General features: G+C 32.2%; 1 protein-coding gene across 1 annotated transcript; it reads right to left on the bottom strand.

Annotated features, from left to right (window-relative positions):
• Nucleotides 1-12,042: 12,042 nt before the first annotated feature.
• On the bottom strand, nt 12,043-13,385 carry CHLM (magnesium-protoporphyrin IX methyltransferase). Its single transcript, XM_079044723.1, has 2 exons — nt 12,763-13,385; nt 12,043-12,680 (listed from the first exon to the last, which is right to left on the bottom strand). Exons 1-2 carry the CDS (start codon nt 13,303-13,305, stop codon nt 12,288-12,290), a joined length of 936 nt encoding a protein of 311 aa, XP_078900849.1. The 5' UTR covers nt 13,306-13,385; the 3' UTR covers nt 12,043-12,287.
• Between the last annotated feature and the right edge of the window lie 7,616 nt (nt 13,386-21,001).

Genomic DNA, 21,001 nt, shown 5'->3' with positions numbered 1-21,001 from the left:
AATTAATTAAGATTATACGCAAGCTATAAATAATAATTGGAGTAGTGTTAGGCCAAGATCAATGTTTTAAACCCGATTATATAATATGAATTAAGTAAAATTAAATAATGCATTTTCACAAGATAAGTTAAAAAACGGAATTTGAATATATGTAATTTTCAAACAATTAATTATTAGGTAAATTTCGATTGCTTAAAAGTTTAATACAGAAAATGATAGAAATATATTTTTTATGCATCATTGAATTGTTAATTTCAAATGTAGAAATTTATTGCCTATTTTTGTACCGGTTATTGTTCAATACTTGTTTTTCTTCATAATAAAGTTATCAGTATACTAGTTTTTTTTTTTAATTAATTTAGGATTAAGATTTAAGAAGATGGATAATATAGGTGATCATAAATTAAGTACCAGAAAAAATAATTACTTGATCCATGAAAAATCATCAGAATTGCTTTAATCAAACACTAAAAAAATATAATACACGGTTAGAAAATAAACATCCAAATATTATTTTATTATAACATGAAATAGTTATCATTAATATTATTATTCAATAATGGTATATTTTCCTTTAAAATGGTTTTAACCGACAATTACGATAATGTAATGGTGTCGTGGATTTTGTAGATGGCCCATGCCATCTTTTAATTATTTCATATTTCATATGTAAAAGTATAAAATTAGTTGTCACTTCGTTAATATATCATATATATTTTTAATACGAAATATTTATATGATTCGAATATATAAGATGGTGAATTTAATCTACAGATTAGACGGTCAAAGGGGTGCAAACGAGTCGAATCGAATCAATAATAACTAGCCTCGAGCTCGGTTTGTTTAAATTTTTTAAGGCTCAAGTTCGAGTTCGGCTTGTTTCGAGCCTTATAGTATGGAGCTTGAGATCGGCTCGTAAAGATTTATACAGATTTGGGTCCGGCTTGTACGCGGTACACCCTAACTCGTTAAAATGATATTTATTAATAAAATAAGTACTAATTTTAATATATAAAAATAAAAATATTTTTAATTTTATATATATATATATATATATATATATATGTGTGTAGGCTCGTTTTGGATCGTAAGCCTAATCGAGCTTAGTAAAACAGGCTCGAGATCGAATTTGTTTAATAAACAAGCCTAATTAAGCTCGAGAAATCGATCTCGGCTCGGACTTGTTTAAAATCGATCTCGAATCAAGCTTTTAATAAGTCTATCTCGGGTCGGGGTCAAGCCAAATTCAAAGGAAAAATACTCAAACCTTACCGGCTATATTTGGTTAAAAACCAGATTTGATGAAGCCGGTTTTAAAAAGAAAAAGAAATGTTTATATTTTAAAAATTACATATAAAAAAAATTAAAATATATCTTTTTTTTAGCAGCAGTATATATATAAAAGACTAGCTAGAAACTAACAAAAAAAGGAAACAAATTAGTTCATGAGTGGATTTTGCATCCACCCAGTAAAGGTTTTCCTAATTTTACGGTTCCTACTAGAAAATCAATTAAACGAAAAAGAAACAATAGAATCAAACATAAACTCCTTCTTATATTTCTTGTTCCCAAATACTTGCGCATTCTGGTATGTCTAAAGAACACAAATCAATGAAGCACATGTGACCTCAATGATAGATCTTCGAGCATTTGTCAACACCTGATCATCAATCCAAACATACACTTCTTTAACAGAATGAAAACTCGGAATCAATAAATCTAACCAAGTCGTCAGCTTATTCCAAAGCTTCATCACTAAAGAACACTTCAAAAATATATGAACAACTTCTTCAAGCACCTCCTCACAACAAGGACATAAAAGAGAAGGCAATTCAATATCTCTATAATCAAGATTACAATACCGGTTAAGCAAAAGTCTCCAAATAAAAATAGACAAAATTGCAAAAATGGTCCCTGTGTTATGCAAATTTTTGGGGTTTTAGTCCAAACCCCGAGTTTTTTTGATTCATGGTCCTTTTGGAGTGGTTTGTATGTGGAAATGGTCCCCGAATTTAACTTCCGTTAAGTTGTTGTTGTTAACCCCCTCATGTGCCTCCCACATGAGGGTATATTTGTCTTTTCACTTCTAAGGGACCATTTTTGCAATTGAAAAAATATATCTCCATTTAAAAAAAATTAATACTTATTTATTTATTTTAATAATTAAAAAATAAAAGTTCTCTCTCTCTCTCTACAAAAAATAATCATGTATCTTCTTCGTCTATGTTTGCTTTTGCCAGAGACTCATCACAAACCATGGATTCATCATCAACAGTTTCTGAAACATGAGCTTTTTCATCAAGATTCAACGACCCATCATCCATAATCTTGTTAAAACTCGAATTACAACCACCATTAACATCATTTCCCTGCAAATACAATAAATTATGAACTTTTTAATCAAATTCAATAACGTTTCAGTATTGGGATGCCTATAATTCACTAGACTTATACTCTGTAACAATTTGAGAAGGATGCCTATCGATATCCCACCTAAGAACTTTACAAATAACTCGGCCATAAGCTCTGTGTGATCTATTCTTCTTCGTTTTTGCAATGAAAATCGAATGTTGAACCAGAGCACACAAGCCCAGATGTTATCCCCCTATTTCTCTCATGTAACTCCTTTTATTCCCACATATTTCTCATTATCATGTATGGAAACCCGGTTAGATATCAATTTGATTGTGATTGATTCGATTGTTGCTTTATTCAGAAGCGATTTTGACAACAATCTAACAGATCTGAAGCGAGGGTACTCGTTGTTCTTCAAGATCTCATCCATTCTAAATTCACACGCTAGGCGTCGTGGGATTGCGATTGTGGTTAGAAACCAGATGGTTAACTCAATCGAAGACAATAATATGTCAATTGGTGTCTGAGTTGGGAATCTGGAGTCTTTGTATACATCTGGAAGACGAGTTCTTCCAGCTTTGGGATTGTCTTGGGCTAACTGTGTTAAATTAAGACTGTTTATGTCAAGACACGAGGTAATAGAAGGTGTACAAAACGGTTTACCTAATTTTGATTGTAGTCGACTACTGGTAAATCATTTGCTTGTTTTTTGACATGGAGAAGATGACATTTACTGTTTTTGATTGAAAAACACCCAAATCTTTCATCGATTTTAGCTACGATTGAAGAGCATTGTTTGCTTGTGTGTGTTTCTCCTTCAGAATTGCAGGTTGTAAATTTATTTCTATAGATTTTTTGATTTTAGAACAGATGAAGGAGAGATGGAGTTGAATAAATCAATCTGGGTTTTTTCTTCAAATCCTAAATGACATTTAGGAGAGAGAGAGAGAGAGAAAGATATTTTATTTTTTAATTATTAAAATAAATAAATAAGTATTAATTTTTTTTAGAAAAAATGGAGATATATTTTTTAATTATTAAAATAAATAAATAAGTACTAATTTTTTTTTAAAAAATGGAGATATATTTTTTTCAATTGCAAAAATGGTCCCTTAGAAGGGAAAAGACAAATATACCCTCGTGTGGGAGGCACATGAGGGGGTTAACAACAACAACTTAACTGAAGTTAAATCCGAGGACCATTTTCACATACAAACCACTCCAAAAGGACCATGAATCCAAAAAACTCGGGATTTGAACTAAAACACCAAAAATTTGCATACCACAGGTACCATTTTTGCAATTTTGTCATAAAAATATTGATTTTTATGGGAAGTAACTTATTCCACCTAGTAGCAGCACCACTAGCGCGGAGAGTCACAAATCCAATCTATGTCTAGCAGCCTTCACGATAAAAAATCCTCCGTCCCGGTAACCCATCTCCAAGAGTCGTGCCTATCCGAAGGCTGAAAAGAATCTAGCATCTCCATAAGTTGGTGAAGATGCAACTGCAACACCCCACCAACTATCGATCTCCTCCACATAATCATCTAGCATTACATGACCAATACTCAGAGATATACACATCACCATTATAAGCTAAAGCGAACAATCTTGGAACCTGACACTCAACATCACATCACCCAACCAAACATCCAACCAGAATTAAGTCTAAAATAGAAAACAAATCCGCTAATTTTGTGACGATCGTTACAAAATTCACTCTATGATGCGAAAATGGTTTTTGAAGATACTCACGATAAAAAAAACAAATTTAATTAAAAAATGGTTAATCTATAAATTACATTATATTTTGGTTTTTTTCTTTAAAAAAAAAAAATCTTACATTTTTTTTTTCTATTTGAACCTTTTAGCATGTTTACCGGTAATATTTTGGTTTTACATAAAATGAATTTGAAAAACCTTCAACTTGTTTTTCGAAAGAACTCAAATTTTACAAACTTTCTCGTTTTGACTTATGATTCTCTGTGATTTTTTTTCTTGTTATTATGGTGTTTTTGATGGTTTCAACATTAAAATATGAATCATACTTTTTGATTTTTGAACCAAATAGAAAGATCGGTGTGTCCAATTGTTATTGACGAAATATGTATCAAATTTTATTTACATGATGATAAGAGGTTCCAACGGGTGAACAACAATAGGTTGGATTTGCATTAGATTGTTTCCATAATTAAACGGAAAGACAAGTTTCAAACTTCAATCTATGTTTAAAATCTAATTTGAGCTTCCATGTTTTCCCGATAAGATCCATATGATCTCATTAGATTCCTTTAAGACTCATTTTTTCCATCAATAGACTAGGTTGGATTTGCATGTTACATTATTTCCATAATCAATAAGAAAGACCTATGGGTTGTTTGTTTTTAAGAAAAACAATTTTTGACTGCGACGCGCATCACTTGGCTTTTCGCAACTGTTTGTTGTTCAGAAGACTTCTAACTTAAACACGGTTGTGAGTGTGCTGCGTGCCGCGATACTGGACCATGTTTTTCAAACCAATTTTCATCTTACTTTAAGTTATATTATTCAATATAGATTTACTTTATTTTTTTCTCAACAACATGTTTATAATTTTAATCTCTCTATACTAATAAAATAGTAGTTCTTTTGTCATGTGTCACGCTATTAGGCTTTCTAATTAATGTTATGCCACTTGTCAACCTATTGATTCTCCATTTCAAATTTCAATTTTTAAATTTTCCACTCTAATTACATTAAATTAATAGCATTAGAATAAAAAATAAAATAAAACTAATACATATTATAAGGTGATATAATTTCACGTATTTATTTGAATCAATAATTAAAAATTTATATAACTAAAAAAATATCTATTAATTAATAATTTATTTAAAATAATTAATTAATAATTTTGAGTTTTTTCTATAAAAGTTTAATTAATTTTATAACCGTGTTTTCCACGGGTTATAAACTAGCAATATTATGAAAGGATATTATAAACAATTCGAGTATATTTTACATAATTTCAAAACATTTGGTAAATTTCATATAAATATTTTTTTTTTGTGTTACATTGTCTATAACCAAATATTAATAAATTATAAAGTTAATAAAATTACCAAATTTATTGACGTTAACCAGAAAAATAATCATCGTATTCGAAAATTTAACAAAATGAACATGTTATTCATTAAATTAACCGATTTATTTATCACTATTTAGCAAATATTATGTTTAATTATTTTATATAAACATATTTAAAAATCATATCATCACAATAATCTTTATATTTGTGTAACATTCCAAAATCACTGATAATTTTTTTTCCTAAATCATCCAATTCATACATTAAGTGTATCAAAACCAATCATAATAAAATGTATTCCAACATCAGAGTAAAAATAATAGTCGTCGATGCGGAAAATCATAGGGGAATGTTGTAGTCAAGTCGGACCCTTTGTTTAGAACTGGAAGTACCTGAAAATATTAAACCATAAAACCGTAAGCATAAAGCTTAGTCGGTTTCCCAAGATACCACATACCATACAAATGAGTCAATCCCAACATACATACAAATGGGCCCAACTCAACATGTAAATGGTCCCACCCCAACAAACATATAAATAGGCCTCGCCCAACATACATACAAATGCAAGAGTCATAAAGACAACTATCATCCTACACAATATAGTGAGAAGACTCATCTATCTCACGAAGTCAGAAAACCATAGTTGGTTTTGTAAGATTAAGATATATATATATATATATATATATATATATATATATATATATATATATATATATATATATTAACATTGTGGGATTGAAATCCATATGTATTTTACCACTCAGTTTGTATGCATCACATGTATCAATACTTAAGCTACTGGAACTTGATTAGGATGCTGGATGATTAAGAGAAATCTTGCAATTGTGTTCAAGACCATTAGGTCTTTACGTTGTAACTTATGTATCTTTGTTGATTATGACATCCTTGGGATTTTATTTGAGGCAATATGATACTCGAAAGATTTTTATATACTGGGATTTTCCGCAAATAAAGTATCATGATTTTTAAAGCGTAAAGAAAGTTCTCTCTGGTTCTGAAAATTAAAGGATGTCACAGTTAGTATCAGAAGATTAGTTTAAGCGAACTAGGAATTGTGAGGATTTCTAGGCTTAAACTTAGATCTTAGGTGAGAATGGTGAGAGTTATGTCTATAATATTTTAGGTGTTATACCTAAATTAATAATAAAGACACAAGCACCAGAATATTTTAGGGTATAAGCCTTAACTAATATTATGTGCTAATAAAAATTAAGTTATAGCATGCCTTAGGTTATATACCTTACCTGCTATTAGGAGCACTAGCATACTTTAGGATTAATGGCTTATTTGCTAAAAGTTATGTGTTATAGCATGCTTTAGGTTGACCGCCTAGAATGCTAATAATTGAAAGAATTTTAGGTCTAATACCGACCTTGGTTCAAAGGATAAAATTTTATATGTTGAGTTCTAAACATTTAATTAATGTATTGGAACTAGCATGCAATTTTACAGAGTGATAAGGAGAATAATATGTCTAAACGTAACTAAAATCTTCATTATCATAATATACTCGAGATTCCGGTACACTGAATGATTGTTATGGGGTACAGAACATCATGGTAAGAATACGTAGTGGACTAAGAAATGGTAACGAAGATCAACAGCCTCAACCTCGACGTGCGATTGAGAGTACACATGAATTTGTGCCAGCAGTTGAACTGATCGCGATGGCAGGAGTTCAAGCCATGATGTGGGTGATGTTAGCTAAGCAAATAGAGGAAGCCAGACAATTGCTCCAAGAGAATGGGAGAAAATTCACGACACCTATTGTTGAACCAGTGTTGAATGACGTTCAACCTAAAGAAGGAAGTTGTAGTAAAGTTGTAAATCAAACCGAACTACAAAGAGTTCGGAGAAACAACATCGGAGAAGAGGTTGACAGAAATGGATGCAAGTATGAGGACTTCATGGCGTCCTAACCACCAAGCCTTTCAGGAGAACCAATGCCAACGACACTTATGGATTGGATCTATGAAATGGAAATGGTGTTTGAAAGTTGCGACTATAGTGACAAACGAAAAACAATCTTCACAGCCAAACAACTAAAGACCGGAGTGTTAAGCTGGTGGAAACGAGTGGCTAATACTATGCAAAAAGGAGGAGAAAGGAAGATGTCATGGGAAGACTTCCTTGTGCAGTTGAAAAGAGAATATTGCTCAGAGAGAGACCTTCTGGAGATAACTAATGAATTCCAGAACCTGAAGAAAGGAGAAATGAGCGTCAAACAGTAATCTGCAGCTTTTTCTGAGAAAATGGAGTTAGCTCCTTACCTAGCTCCTATTGAACTCTCCAAGATAGAGAAACTTTCTAATTGACTACCAACGAATTTTGGTCCAATAGTAAAGAAAGCAACTATGTTGGTAGTAGCCATCCAAGTTGCCAAATCCCTTGAAGACATAGTCAAAGGGAAAGTCGTCGACCAAGCTGAAGTGGAAAAGAAGAGGAACAACAAAGAATCCTCAAAATCCAATAAAAATAGTAGATTTTTAAGGCCTAGCCTTAATGACGCGAAGCCTAGGAAGAACAAAGAAGCAATGTGGTGTGAAAAATGCAGAAAGAAGTATTTTAGACATTGCACGGAAGTGGTGACCTGCTACAAATATGGAAGGAATGGTCACTATTCCAAAGAGTATGTGTTCAATGACAAGAAATGTTACAAATGTAGAGGTAGTGCACATATTTCACAAGATTGCGCAAGGAAGGAAGAAGTTGCACGAGCATTGCAGACAACTCTCAGGGATGCAAAGGAGGAAGCAGATGTCACATGTTAGGGAGTTAATAGAAAAAAATATACTTATCTAAGGAGTTCAAGACATGAAGTGGTCAACTCACATAGATAGTCATGTATTATGTAGCCTAATAGCGGCATAGAGTATAATAGACTTTGAATATGATTGTAATCATTTTCAGAAGTTATGAAAATCCCTAATTATGTTATACAATCCAATGTGTTAAGTTGCTATGTGATTTTTCTTTAATAGTGCCTTGGAAAACTATGAGACAATTTTTGGGACGAGTATGAGTAGGTGTGAAAGGTAGTAGAGGACTCACACTTGGATCAAGGAAAGTCACAAGGTTACTATGGAACTAGTAGATGAGTTTGTTTTGTTTGTTTCCGTCATTACCTTCGTTTCGATAATGACTATGAAGAAAAATGTTATTCTGATCCTAGTGGTCATATCAAATCGAGCCCGGATAGGATGAATCAGCAAAGCGAATTACTTGGTTCAGAGAACCATGATCGATGTAATGTCCAACTTTAGTTAAGGGGTTGAAGAAACATATAATCGACAGGAGTATTGCAGCCGTTGATAAGACTAAGCAACCAATAACTAGAAATGCTACCTACAATGATGTGATTGAGCCACATAGAACATGAAGGAAGGTATAATCCGAGCTAGAGTACGACTCATAAAGAAACCTGAGTCTAGCCATTGCATCATGCGATATGAGGTCATTAGAGCATGACCATTCGGTCTGTTATGGTAGTTGTAGTAAAGACCTTATATTGGGTTAAGTATGTTCTATAAATACTCTTCAGCCCTCATTTTGTTTCTTACACTTCTCTGCGCTCTCTAGAGTCAAAATTCCAAGATCTCCTTAGATTTTAGGGTATTTTAGCAAAGCTTTGAGGTCGCTGAGAGCCCGGCAATTATAAGCTATCAAGTCGGAGTTCTGCCCGCGCAATCTCTCGGGTTTCGCTAAAAAAATTTAAGTTAAGCTACACTTATTTTATTTCAAGTGAAACTTATATTTATGTTCATAGTCGTTATTATGAACCTATAAATAAGATTTATCGGTGATTTCAATTCACTATATTAATTGATCTACTTACGGGAATGATGTGTAGGCTGGATTTAGTGAAGTGTTTAAAGTGAGATTTTCAAACAGTATACTTTGTATACCAAACGGGTCGTACCTCCGATATGATCCTACCTGTTTGTTCCTTACTTGATAGATCTTGATGTAGACCTTGAGATTAGTGAGGAATCTAGACTATCATTAGTCACCAAGGACATTAGACTAAGACTCAATGTTAATCATACTTAGGTCATGTCAAAAGAAAAGCTAAGGTGTTATGCAAAGCTCTACCCAAATCACCAATCATCCACCTAAGTCAAGTGAGTGCATAGTCTCTTTAATGAACATGATTTTAATACAATTATTAATTAAAGTATTAAATATTTGTTGAAAAGTTTAGCTATATGCTTCTTACCTGGATTATGTGTTAAAAATGTATTTGATGATATACGATATGCGAATCAGATATGGTTCTAAATGTGTTAAGATATATATCTATTATTACGTGATAATAATAATAGAAATATTATTAGAACGAAAGATAAGAGTATATTAATACCTAAATACTATGTACTAAATATATACACTAAATTAGGATAGTGTTGTCTAAACAGAGTTGGTATTGGGAACTTAGTAGTTTTTCTCGTTAATAAGATAAGACTTATTATAGATGCCTAGTCCAATTAAGTTTAATATTGGGTAGTCTCATTCGAAGAATGTGTGTAAGTTAGGAACGGAGTGTAGAGTTCTATTCTATGACACTTTAGGGTGTCGATGGTACGGAATACGTACCGGAGTACAAATCATATTCCTTTTTGGATGGCCAAAAATTGTGGTTCCAGATCAGGCAATTGTAATGATATGTATGGTCATCTCCCAAAGTAAGATGACAACACTTGATCGTTCTAGACGGTCTTATGAATTATGTTGCTAGTGTGGGTTCATAACCCACAGACGTAGATGAAATTTGATAGTGTATTCATCAAATACTCTGAGGGCACGAGTGTCTTTATGACTTTCACCAGCCAAGGAAGCCCCTAGCGGTGTATTCAAACCCTTTCTTTTAAATGGTTTATCTTCCTGATAATTTTGGACTAGGATCTGTAAGGATCAATTAGGGTGGGTATGTATAGGTATGAGGTTTTATAGATATCTAAGTCGTAAATATATCTATATATTGTTTGGTAACTGTTTGTTTTGCAGGATTAAGATATATATATATATATATATATATATATATATATATATATATATATATATATATATTATAACATTATGGGATTGAAATCGCTATGTATCTCACCAGGTTTTCCAACCTGACCCACTCAGTTTGTATGCATCACATGTATCAAAACTTAAGTTACTGGAACTTAATTAGGATGTTGAGTGATTAAGAGAAAGCATGGAATTGTATTGAGAATCATTAGGTCTTTACGCTGTAACGTATGTATCTGTATTGATTATGACATTCTTAAAATTTTATTTGATGATTGTATCTGGAAGATTTTTTTATACTGAGATTTTCAGCAAATGAAGTATCATGATTTTTAGAACGTAAAGAAAGTTTTTTTGGTTTTGAAAAATAGAGAATATTGGTGAAAGAGATGAATAAGGTCACATAAAGTAGAAAAGGTTGGGTGGGACCTACATATAATTAAACATTTTTTAATAACTTTTAAATAAAGAGAACAATTAAAATAATCAATAAAGATATTTTAGTCTTTTAAGTGGACTATGGACCAAAAATGCAAAAAAGCTGTACCATAGGGATGGTGCGAGTGCAAAAAAAAATATAGGAACCAAACACATAATTTTGATAAACTATAAGAACGATTTCAATAATTTGTTCTTATTTTTTTAAAATACTTTGAAAATGTTGAATTCAATGATCATTTCAAATACAATACAGGTGTTACACATAAACCTATTAAATAGCCAAAACAAAAACCGGATAAATGTAAGAGAATTTTTGAAATAAAAAATATATATATTTAAAGAAAAAATTGTAAAATATAAGTTTTTTTTATATATATAATTAACTCTAAAAAATGAGTCTTGCAACGATATGAACAATACCAAAATGTAGTTTTTTTTTTTAATTTTTGTTGGTAGAACAATACAAAAAGTTAATTTGCAGTACCTAGGTCATTGTGAAATTGGTGATCATTTGTTTAAAATAAATAGTTATTTTGTGGCAAATCATAAACTATTAAGCCACAGCCGGTTAGATTTTTCTTTTTCTTTTTTATATCTTATTTGTAAGCATATATTTGAAATTAAAATATAAACAATAATAATAAATAAGAGAAATATTTGTACAAACAAACTACAAGATTATTACGTATGATTGTCAAAAACTCAAGATCAACTTTTAACATACATAGTCACTGATAACCCAAGTTAGTATTATTTGAATGGAATATCGATAACATTTAGGTCTTTTGCACAAACAAGTTTGATTTAGGTCATCAAACTTTGTTTTTTATGATCATGATCAGCCATACATTTAAAAACTTACAAGTTTTTACAACTATTTTTGATGATAAGAATTTAAAGGGCATTTATGTCTTTTTCATAAGCAAGGGATCAAGAGCTGGTTTTGTCCACCCTAGTTCCATCTTTTATTTCCAAGTCTACTCACAACTAGTGTCCAACATATTACAAGTTCATAACTATCATGTCATGTCATATCATTTCATATTCTACTTACACAGATAACGTAAACGCAAAACATGAAAATAAAGTAAAAGATAGCATTTCTACTACACATCCATCATCAATTTTGCGGGCAATTAGTAAAATGAAATAACATAAAATCTCACTATGAATGAATATAAACATAAAGATTCATGCTCTTTTCACTGCAAATTCTAGAGTTGTTGCATAAGGATATCCTCATTCCTCAATCATCTACACTAATGTACATTGTGTTAAAGAATACATGAACAAAACGAGAGCAGATTACAAAATAACTTGCAATTTCATTTTCAATTTTCAAGGTTGAGTTCATAATCATAACTGAGTACCTCTTTTCATACTAAGCAGGAACAGCTTCAACAATCCTTGAAAAATAAAACTGTGTGGTAGTGAGGCCCCTCTTTCTTATTTTCCACCCAACTTTTTGCAATGCACGCTCTATATCAGCTTCTGAATGAAGATATGCTCTTGTTGCCTTTGAAGGTCCTGGAAAAAGCTCTCCAATTCTCTTCAGAAGATCATAATACAAGGTTTTTGGTGCAAAACTGAGGATTAATCGGTTTTCTGCAAGTGATGCAAGGTGTGCAATCATCCCATCTGCCTTGTTTTGTGGGTAATGGATTAATACATCCAGACATACTACTGTATCATACTTCCCATTTAAGCTTTCCAAATCACTCACTTCAAATTTGGGCATCTGTAGATCATCTTTCCCCTGTAATTCTTCTTTTGCCTAGAGGATGATTTAGTATCAATTATCAATCATGGAGTTAAGAGATTAGTTCGTTGTTTGAGTAAGATGAAGTGCAATTAACCTTTTTCTGAGCTTCTGAAACCATGGAAGATGAAATATCACTAGCTGAAACAATGGCGCCTTCTTTGGCCAAGGGAATAGAGAGCAATCCAGTGCCACATCCTGCATCGCAGACAGAAACGCCTCGTAGCGAACCTTCATCTGTCAACATTTTCATCACATTTTCCACCGTCTTCGCGTGTCCAATTCGTATATCTAACTGAACCTTATTCACATCATCGGTGTCTCCGTATATCTTCTTCCACCTCTGAAACCCGTCATTAGTGAAATACTCCCTCACGACTTCCTTATCACCACCGCCAACCTCCTCCGCTTGTAACTGCCGGCGCTTCTCGGGGTCTGCGAGTGAAATTGCGGCGGCGATTGCTGCGACTGAGCCGCCTCCGATGACTGCCAGTGTTGTTCCGTCAAAGGTGTCGGCTCCTAGTGCGGATACAGTTAGGGTTCTTCGATTGTTTAGTTTGTAGGATTTAGGATTAGGATTGGAGAATTGGGTGGTGGTGAAAGAGACATTGTGGGAGAAAAGGGCGGAGGAGTACGCCATTTTTGTAACTCCGATAGACCGGCGGGAGAATTGAGTCAACGTGAAGACTGAAGTGTTGGATGTGTGGGTGAGTTGATAACGCAATCCATAAACAAAGGATAGGATAGGCCACTCGGTGACGTGGACTCCTAGATTTGTCAAAAAATAAAAAATGTTAACGTGTAATATTTGGTGAAATATGTATTTTATTTTTAATTTCTTATTTATCTCTAAAAAATATATTTTTATTTTTGTAAATTGACATTTATTGGTTTGATGTGTTTACGTACAATTTTTTTTATTTAATCAAACCGCAATGGGTGTTAACAATATCGTAAACTTGGGGACCAAAGTATAAGTAGGATGCCCCTAAATAGTAGTCATTAATAATTTGTCATTAAGATTACAAATTGAAAATGAACTGCTTGAGATTTTACATGTGAAAACTTTAGGAATCAAACAAAAAATACAATTATATCAAATGGATTCATCATTCTTTACCAAATCTCTATTCTAATAAAAAAATACGTTTATTGTCTTTTTGATATGTATCACATTATTAGACCTCATAATTAATGTCATGTCACATGTCAATTTATTGATTACTCATTTCAAATTTCAAAATTTAAAATTTTCACTCTAATTACATTAAATTAAGTAACGTTAAATAAAAAATTAAAATAAAATTAATACAGATTATAAGGTCACGTACATATTTAAATCAACGATTATAATTTTATATAACTAGAAAAATAGCTTTTAATTAATAATTTATTTAAAATAATTGATTAATAATTTTGAGTTTTTACTATGAAAGTTTAATTAATTTTTTAACCGTGGTTCTCACGGGTTATAAACTAGTGAATAACATATAAGTATCCGTTTAGATTATAAATTCTGTCGGAGCTTAAAGTGGGATGATATGTCGATATTGAACATTAAAAAGGAGACTAAATTAATAAGAAATTAATCATAAAAATATGATATTGGAAATGTTAATATTGAAAATAGTTATGTATGAACAGGGGTGTTTAGTTGTTTTAGAAAAGGATTAAATATATTTTTTCAATTTTTATTGTGTGTCTAAAACAAAAATAAACATGTTTATTGGTTATAATTTGTGTGATTAAACTAAATTAAACACGTTTCTTGGTTATAATTTGTGAGATTAAGTTGAGTTACATAGGGAAGAAGGTACAGTTTGTAAGTATAAAATCATGTCAATAATCATAATAGTAACAATTTGATAACACATATTTTATACATATATTCCCGGTATTATTTTATTATTTTATGTTATGTTTTGATGATATTTAGAACAAAAGATGCTTAATATGCTATCAATTATTATTTTACAGATATTGTAAGTCGTTGGAGCGAAAGGAAGCAAAAAGGTGGAAAAACGAAGTTGGAATGCAAAGATACAAGAGCATGCTGAAAACTAAAAAGCGAGCACGCTTCATTACTAAATGTGACGTGTCCCCGACGGGAATGACTCGGAGGGCACGTGACAAACCATTTAGTCGCGACGTGAATTATACCTTAACTTGACGCGTTTTTCTACTGGAGTCTATAAATAGATGTGAAAATTGAAAGATATTTATGCCCAAGAGAAATTATAGAATGATATTATTGGATAATATATGATCCTAAAGGATCACACTAACAATAACTTGATACAAATGTATTATTTATAGGTATTTGATTTTTGATAAATAAATATATGTCTTGTAGTTAATTGAAAATTATTTATTTCATGTAAATATCAATTTTCAATGTTAAGTATCATAATATATCATAATGTATGATTCATTATGTCATGTACATCTTTTTGGACTAAAATGACTTTTGTCTTTCAGCTAATTAGATAAGGATTTTAACCTATAAAAGCATGAGAGTTTTTTTATAAAAATATATTTCTTTTATTCATTAAAGCCTGGCATGCATGGAGGACAATGAAGACTTGCTTTTGATTAATTTATTCAACACGTCATGTTCTTAGAAAACATGACTAGTTGATTTGATAAAACATGAGTCTTAAAGGTTAAGACTATCACATAAAGTTAAGAGCATATAAACTAGTTATCTTTCTTCCTTCATTGACTAAGCCAAAACCACGAAATTTGGTGCTTCCCATCTTCATATTCTCTCTAGTTTTTGTCTCTTAAAGTGTTAAGAACATACATATGAAGATGATACTTGAATACTCTCTTTTAAGGCAAACTAGTTTCTTTGTCTTAAGAGATTATTTTATTACAAGAAGAAGACTAGCATCTTATCAAGTTGAAGAATTGTTGGTGTTTCTAACCAACGTGGAGTTCTATTATACATTCTTCATCAACTTTCAATCACCCACGAGAATCAAAGTCTTCAAATGTTGTAAAATTTGTCCTTCTTATGGTTGTGTTTTAATCTTTCTAAGCGTTGCAAAATGATCATTGGTGGGTTAAAATGGTTTTAATTTATTCAAATCTGAAAATGTTTTCATTGCTAATTACATCGAATTTGTCACTATAATTAGACTATTTTTGAATAAAAACTCAACAATTAGTATCAGAGCCATTTTTGCAAGCTTGGTTAGATTATTTGATAAGTTGATATTATCTTTGTTTTTGGAAAACATTGATGGCTTTCTTTTTGCAAGAAAATTTATACATTTTTTCTATGACAACTTTAAAATATTTATAATTGTTATTTTTATGACTAGAAGTTTACATGCATCATTTTAGTCTGCATAACTAGCCATGAACCCTTGTGTTGTTGCATGTGTTGTAACGTCCTAAAAATACAGTCCAAAAATTTCATTTTTAATTTAAGTAAAACAGTATTCCAATCATCAACCATACATCCCAAATAAAACAAGTGTATCAAATATTATAAAATCAAAGTGAAATATCAAGTGCGGAATCCATGTGGTGTATGCAGTGCGGTCATCCCCAGCTCTTCCCTATGGGATTGGAAGTACCTGAAACATAAACTGAAAATCGTAAGCGTAAAGCTTAGTGGATTCCCCAAATTACCCCATACCATACATAAAAAAATCACATATTGGGCCCCCGCCCTACAGCGGGCCTCGCCCGGCATCGGGCCCTGTCCGACATCGAGCCCCGCCCGGTTTACAGATCTGTTATCCTCAGGCCTCGCCTGTCATTGGGCCTCGCCCACTACACATATGCAATATATATATATATATATATATATATATATATATATATATATCACGTAATCATACTAACACATATAATGATCATAAACACTAGCATATGTCCCAGTCATCGGGCCTCGCCCGACATCGAGCCCCGCCCGATATACATAGCAACACATAACACATGAATGGGTCACGCAGACTCCTAGCATCCTAGCATAATCAGTAAGGGTCAATTTTGGTGCCTTAGACCCACTAAACCCAGTGATCAAACTCACCTCTGAATCTGTACGATAGTTGGATAGGTCCTGGCTCCGAATATCAGCTCTACCCGCCACCTAATCAGAACAAATCCTTAGATGCAACTCAAAATACCTCAACACCTCCTTTCAGGTCAAACTTGGTCAACGACAAAGGTCAACAGTTTATGTTGACCTAACACGCCGTGTTTCTCCTTGGTCATGTCGTGTTTCTCCTTTATTCTCACAGACGGGAAAACCCCAGCCAACACGTCGTGTTGGCTAGAAAACACGTCGTGTTTGCCCAAGTTCCACCAGCTTAACACATTAAGCTACTTTCTTCGACTCTAAGAGCTCCCAAGCTCAAATCTAACCCAAAATAAGACTTAGAAGGGTAAAGTTTCCAACTTTACCCATAGGGACTACCAAAAAGGGTTCAAAACTCAATCCCTAAGGCTTAACAACACAAGGCTTAACCAATAAGCAGTCAAATCATAAGACAAAGCCCCCAAAACACAGATCTGACTTCCTGGAGCTGGAAAACCACATAAAGTTACCAACTTTATGTTCATGCATGCCTAAATGAAGATCTTAAGCTTGAAAGGGACATAATAAGTGACTTAAAGCATGCATGTAACCAAATTTTCACATAAAGCTTGCACCTTTAAGCTCAAGGGGTCCAATATCACTCATATTTGTAATAACAAGCCCAAAAACGACTCCTCTCACTCTTCAACCCAAAAAGGGGCCACACACTCAACAAAACACGAAATAAGGAGATCTAAACATTACTAAGTCAAGGTTCAAACTTGATACCTCAGGAGGCTTGCACAAAGGAAGATGGTTCTGGATCCAAAGTCTTCTCACCAAGCAAAGCAACTTCAACTTCTCAACTTCCTTCAAAAAGGCGTAAAAATGGCACCAAGGATTCCTTAATTGCTCAAGAACACCACAAAGAGGCTTAAGGTTCGATTTAGGGTTTTAGTAACAAGGGAGGCTGGTAAGGAGGCCAGACATGGGGACTTAAGGCCTTTAAATAGGGTGCAACACCCTAAAAATTAGGGTTTCCTTCCCTACCTTCAACATGTTGTGTCGAGACACCACAACACGCCGTGTTGGTCCATTAAACTTTGCGGGCCAAAGTCATATAGACACGCCGTGTTGAGGCTTCAACACGCCGTGTCCAAAGAGAAATCAATAACCATTTGGAATTAATTTCATACATGGAATTGAGCGTTACATGTGTTGACTTGTTTAAAATAAGTGTAATAATTTATTCATTCATATGATATGTAATAACTAAATAGATTGTTTTCATTTTGTTTGTTTTTGTAAGTAATATATTAGTTTTATAAATAATTTATTTTGTACAAAAATGTAACAAGAAATGAAGATGGATCCATTTTGAAGATCAAAAATGGGTTGATTTTTGCTATTTTTAAAAACAAAGGCAAACACAACCTTTTTATGTAAAGTGTTGTTGTTGGGAAGTACTGCATCAGATTCCACAAGATGCAGGTCCTAAAGAACCTTTTATGGGAAATATTGCATGTTGCTAAAATAATACCCTTCAAATAAGTTTTCAACATTTTTTTGCAAGCATTGAATATTTTCGTAAGTGGGAGCTTCAACAACAATATCACTGAAAGTTTTTTTGGTCCTTTAATGTCTCTTTAGGAATGGACTTGACATTTTTGTGATGATTCAAAAAATTGTCACTAGATGGTTGGTTTATGCGCATACGTTTAGCATGTATGTGTTGTGTAATTTATGTTGATATTATTGTGTTATGGTTGATAAATTAGTTTTCAATGATAAATAATATTTGAACACAAATAACATCACAAATGAGTTTGGTTTTAATGAAATTTACATTTTAACATAAGATGGTAAAAATAGTTTTAAAATAAAACAAACTTTATTTTTTAAAACTATCAAACGGTAAATTTTGTCGTTAAAATAGTATTAGTTTAAAATTGAGATTTTATAAACTTATCAAACTCAAAACCTTATATTATAAAAGGAAATTTTATTAAAAGGTTTACAAATATTCTAAAGCGCTCAAACGGTAAAACTTAATAGCATATATTAATTTTAAAATTTGATCGCGTCGATTATATAAAATTGAGTTTTATAAAAGAACATTGTTAAAATATAATTTTACATAAAATAAGATTTTTTGAAAGTATACTCTGGCTTATTGGATGCATGTAATAACCATGATATAATATGATTTTTAAACTAGATTTATAAAAACATAAAAGACCCCTTTTAAACCTCAAATCTATGCATTACGTTTTAAAGAACACCTACACGTCTCTTGAATGCACTAGTGTGATAAAGGTCACCTAACTGCTTAGTGTTATCTTTTGATGACCGAGGTGTTTTCGCGATTTTTATAACCAAGTTATAGGCCGATTAGACAAGTTTTTCAATTTTGATGATTTGATTTGAAATCTTATGTGATAAAGGTCACCTAAGCAAGAGATATCTAAGGCATAGATGGGATCAAACATGTATATTAAACTTTGTTATTAGCGATCCCATTAAACTAGGAATTATATAACAGAATATAATTGATAATCGATATCTACCTACTTGGATTCAAATCAATGTGATAAAGGTCACCATTTATTTGTTCTACAACTTGGATCATATACTTTAATGATTAATGTTTTCAGAAACTAAAAGGGTATTATTTATTAATAATTAAATAAAGAAAATACTAAATGAATTATGTTAAAGTTTTGTAGATATATATAACCCACTCTCATTACCATGAATCATCATTTATTTAATGATCTGAAAAACAGTAACATTCAATAGATACAATTTTAATGAAGGAGTTCATGTTTTGAGAGACTGGAAATTGTACACTCATAAAAGACCTATTCCTAAACCACCTGCTTTGAGCAATAGACCTGGACATCAAACCATTTAAGACATAACAAAAGTAAATGTTGAATTTGATAAAACATCAAACGTGTACAAAATGTTATCATTTAATTAGGCTAACTACCCCATAAGTAACCCCTCTCACCAAGGCTAAACTCCTAAGCTGTCTGCATCAATCATAAGACACAAAAGGGAAAAGACACAAGTGTCAGCCCCGATGAGTGAGTTCATAAAGATTGCATATAAAACATACAAACCCCAAATGGCTTAATTATCCATTTTACGATAAAGCATAAAAATAAGAAACATATACCACTTAGAAAACAAGCATATATCATAATCATTCAATAACATGTTCAAACGCATACATGCATAAATGTTTAACCAAAATTCGACCACATACACAACCGCATAACATATAAATAATCACATTTCACATAAACAACATTTCATTATTTGTTCAACCTTTATTTAAATTACCAACATTTTTTATATGTCCAGCCTTTTATTATATAAGCAACCTTTTATTATATATGCAAACTTTAATTATATAAACAACCTTTTGTTATATATTCAACCAATCATAGTCACCAACTTTATTCAACAAATTATTACATATTGTTTAATTCAACCGATTATCTACTTTGGGGTTTCTTAGTGACAACCTACCCAACAACTTAGCCTCATTTACTACTCGTGTGCTTAGCCAGTTTAGTGCTCTAAGTGGCTTATGTCTTCCACCCGAGTTCACCAACCCCAAGACTTCCAATTTTGCTACTCCGACATGCAAAGTAAAACTACGTCATAGTGTCATTCAAGATCAGTACAAATAGTGCCAATTCTACCAATACACCTCTCGTGTCCTACATGATGCTTGATCCGACTACACCATAAAGCTAGCACCACTCTAATTCTCGTACACCGGGGTGCACGTGAACCATGTGTCACACGACCATCTAGAAAGACCGTGCAACTCACAACCGATATGGATTAAGCTCTTTCAATCGATTAGACTTGCAAGGTTCTACCCATACCACCACTATACCCTACAAAAACAAACATACATCAACATAGACATATTACTTATACAACCATAACGAGTAATGAAGCATGCAATAAAAATAATCATATCATCAACATATATTAGCATGTGACTACCAATTCTTTAAACATCATAACCACGTGTAATTACAACTAACACATAACATGCATAACGCCATAGTAACCGATTCCAAGGCATAACTCATAAAATGGTAATAGCACATATCATACGGTAGCATCACAAATATAATATCATCATCAAGCACAAGTAATGACAAGGCCACCTTATTATGAATCCAATCACCGTTTACAGATTTCATTTTTCAATTATGCACCTTAGTGAGTTAAGACTATAAACTCACCTTTAGCCTTGATGAGACACTCCTTCTACTCTAAG

This window comes from Lactuca virosa, chromosome 4, assembly GCF_052849685.1.
Source record: "Lactuca virosa cultivar CGN04683 chromosome 4, Lactuca_virosa_CGN04683_v6, whole genome shotgun sequence".
In the NCBI taxonomy this organism is placed as follows: Eukaryota; Viridiplantae; Streptophyta; class Magnoliopsida; order Asterales; family Asteraceae; genus Lactuca; species Lactuca virosa.
This window is presented reverse-complemented; position numbering and strand designations above follow the sequence as displayed.

Excerpts from the sequence above, each read along its gene's own strand:
- CHLM (XM_079044723.1), bottom strand. The coding sequence starts at position 13,305 with ATGGCGTACTCCTCCGCCCTTTTCTCCCACAATGTCTCTTTCACCACC. Across the intron at positions 12,681-12,762 it reads TTTCAGAAGCTCAGAAAAAG|GCAAAAGAAGAATTACAGGG; the intron begins GTTAATTGCACT and ends ATCATCCTCTAG.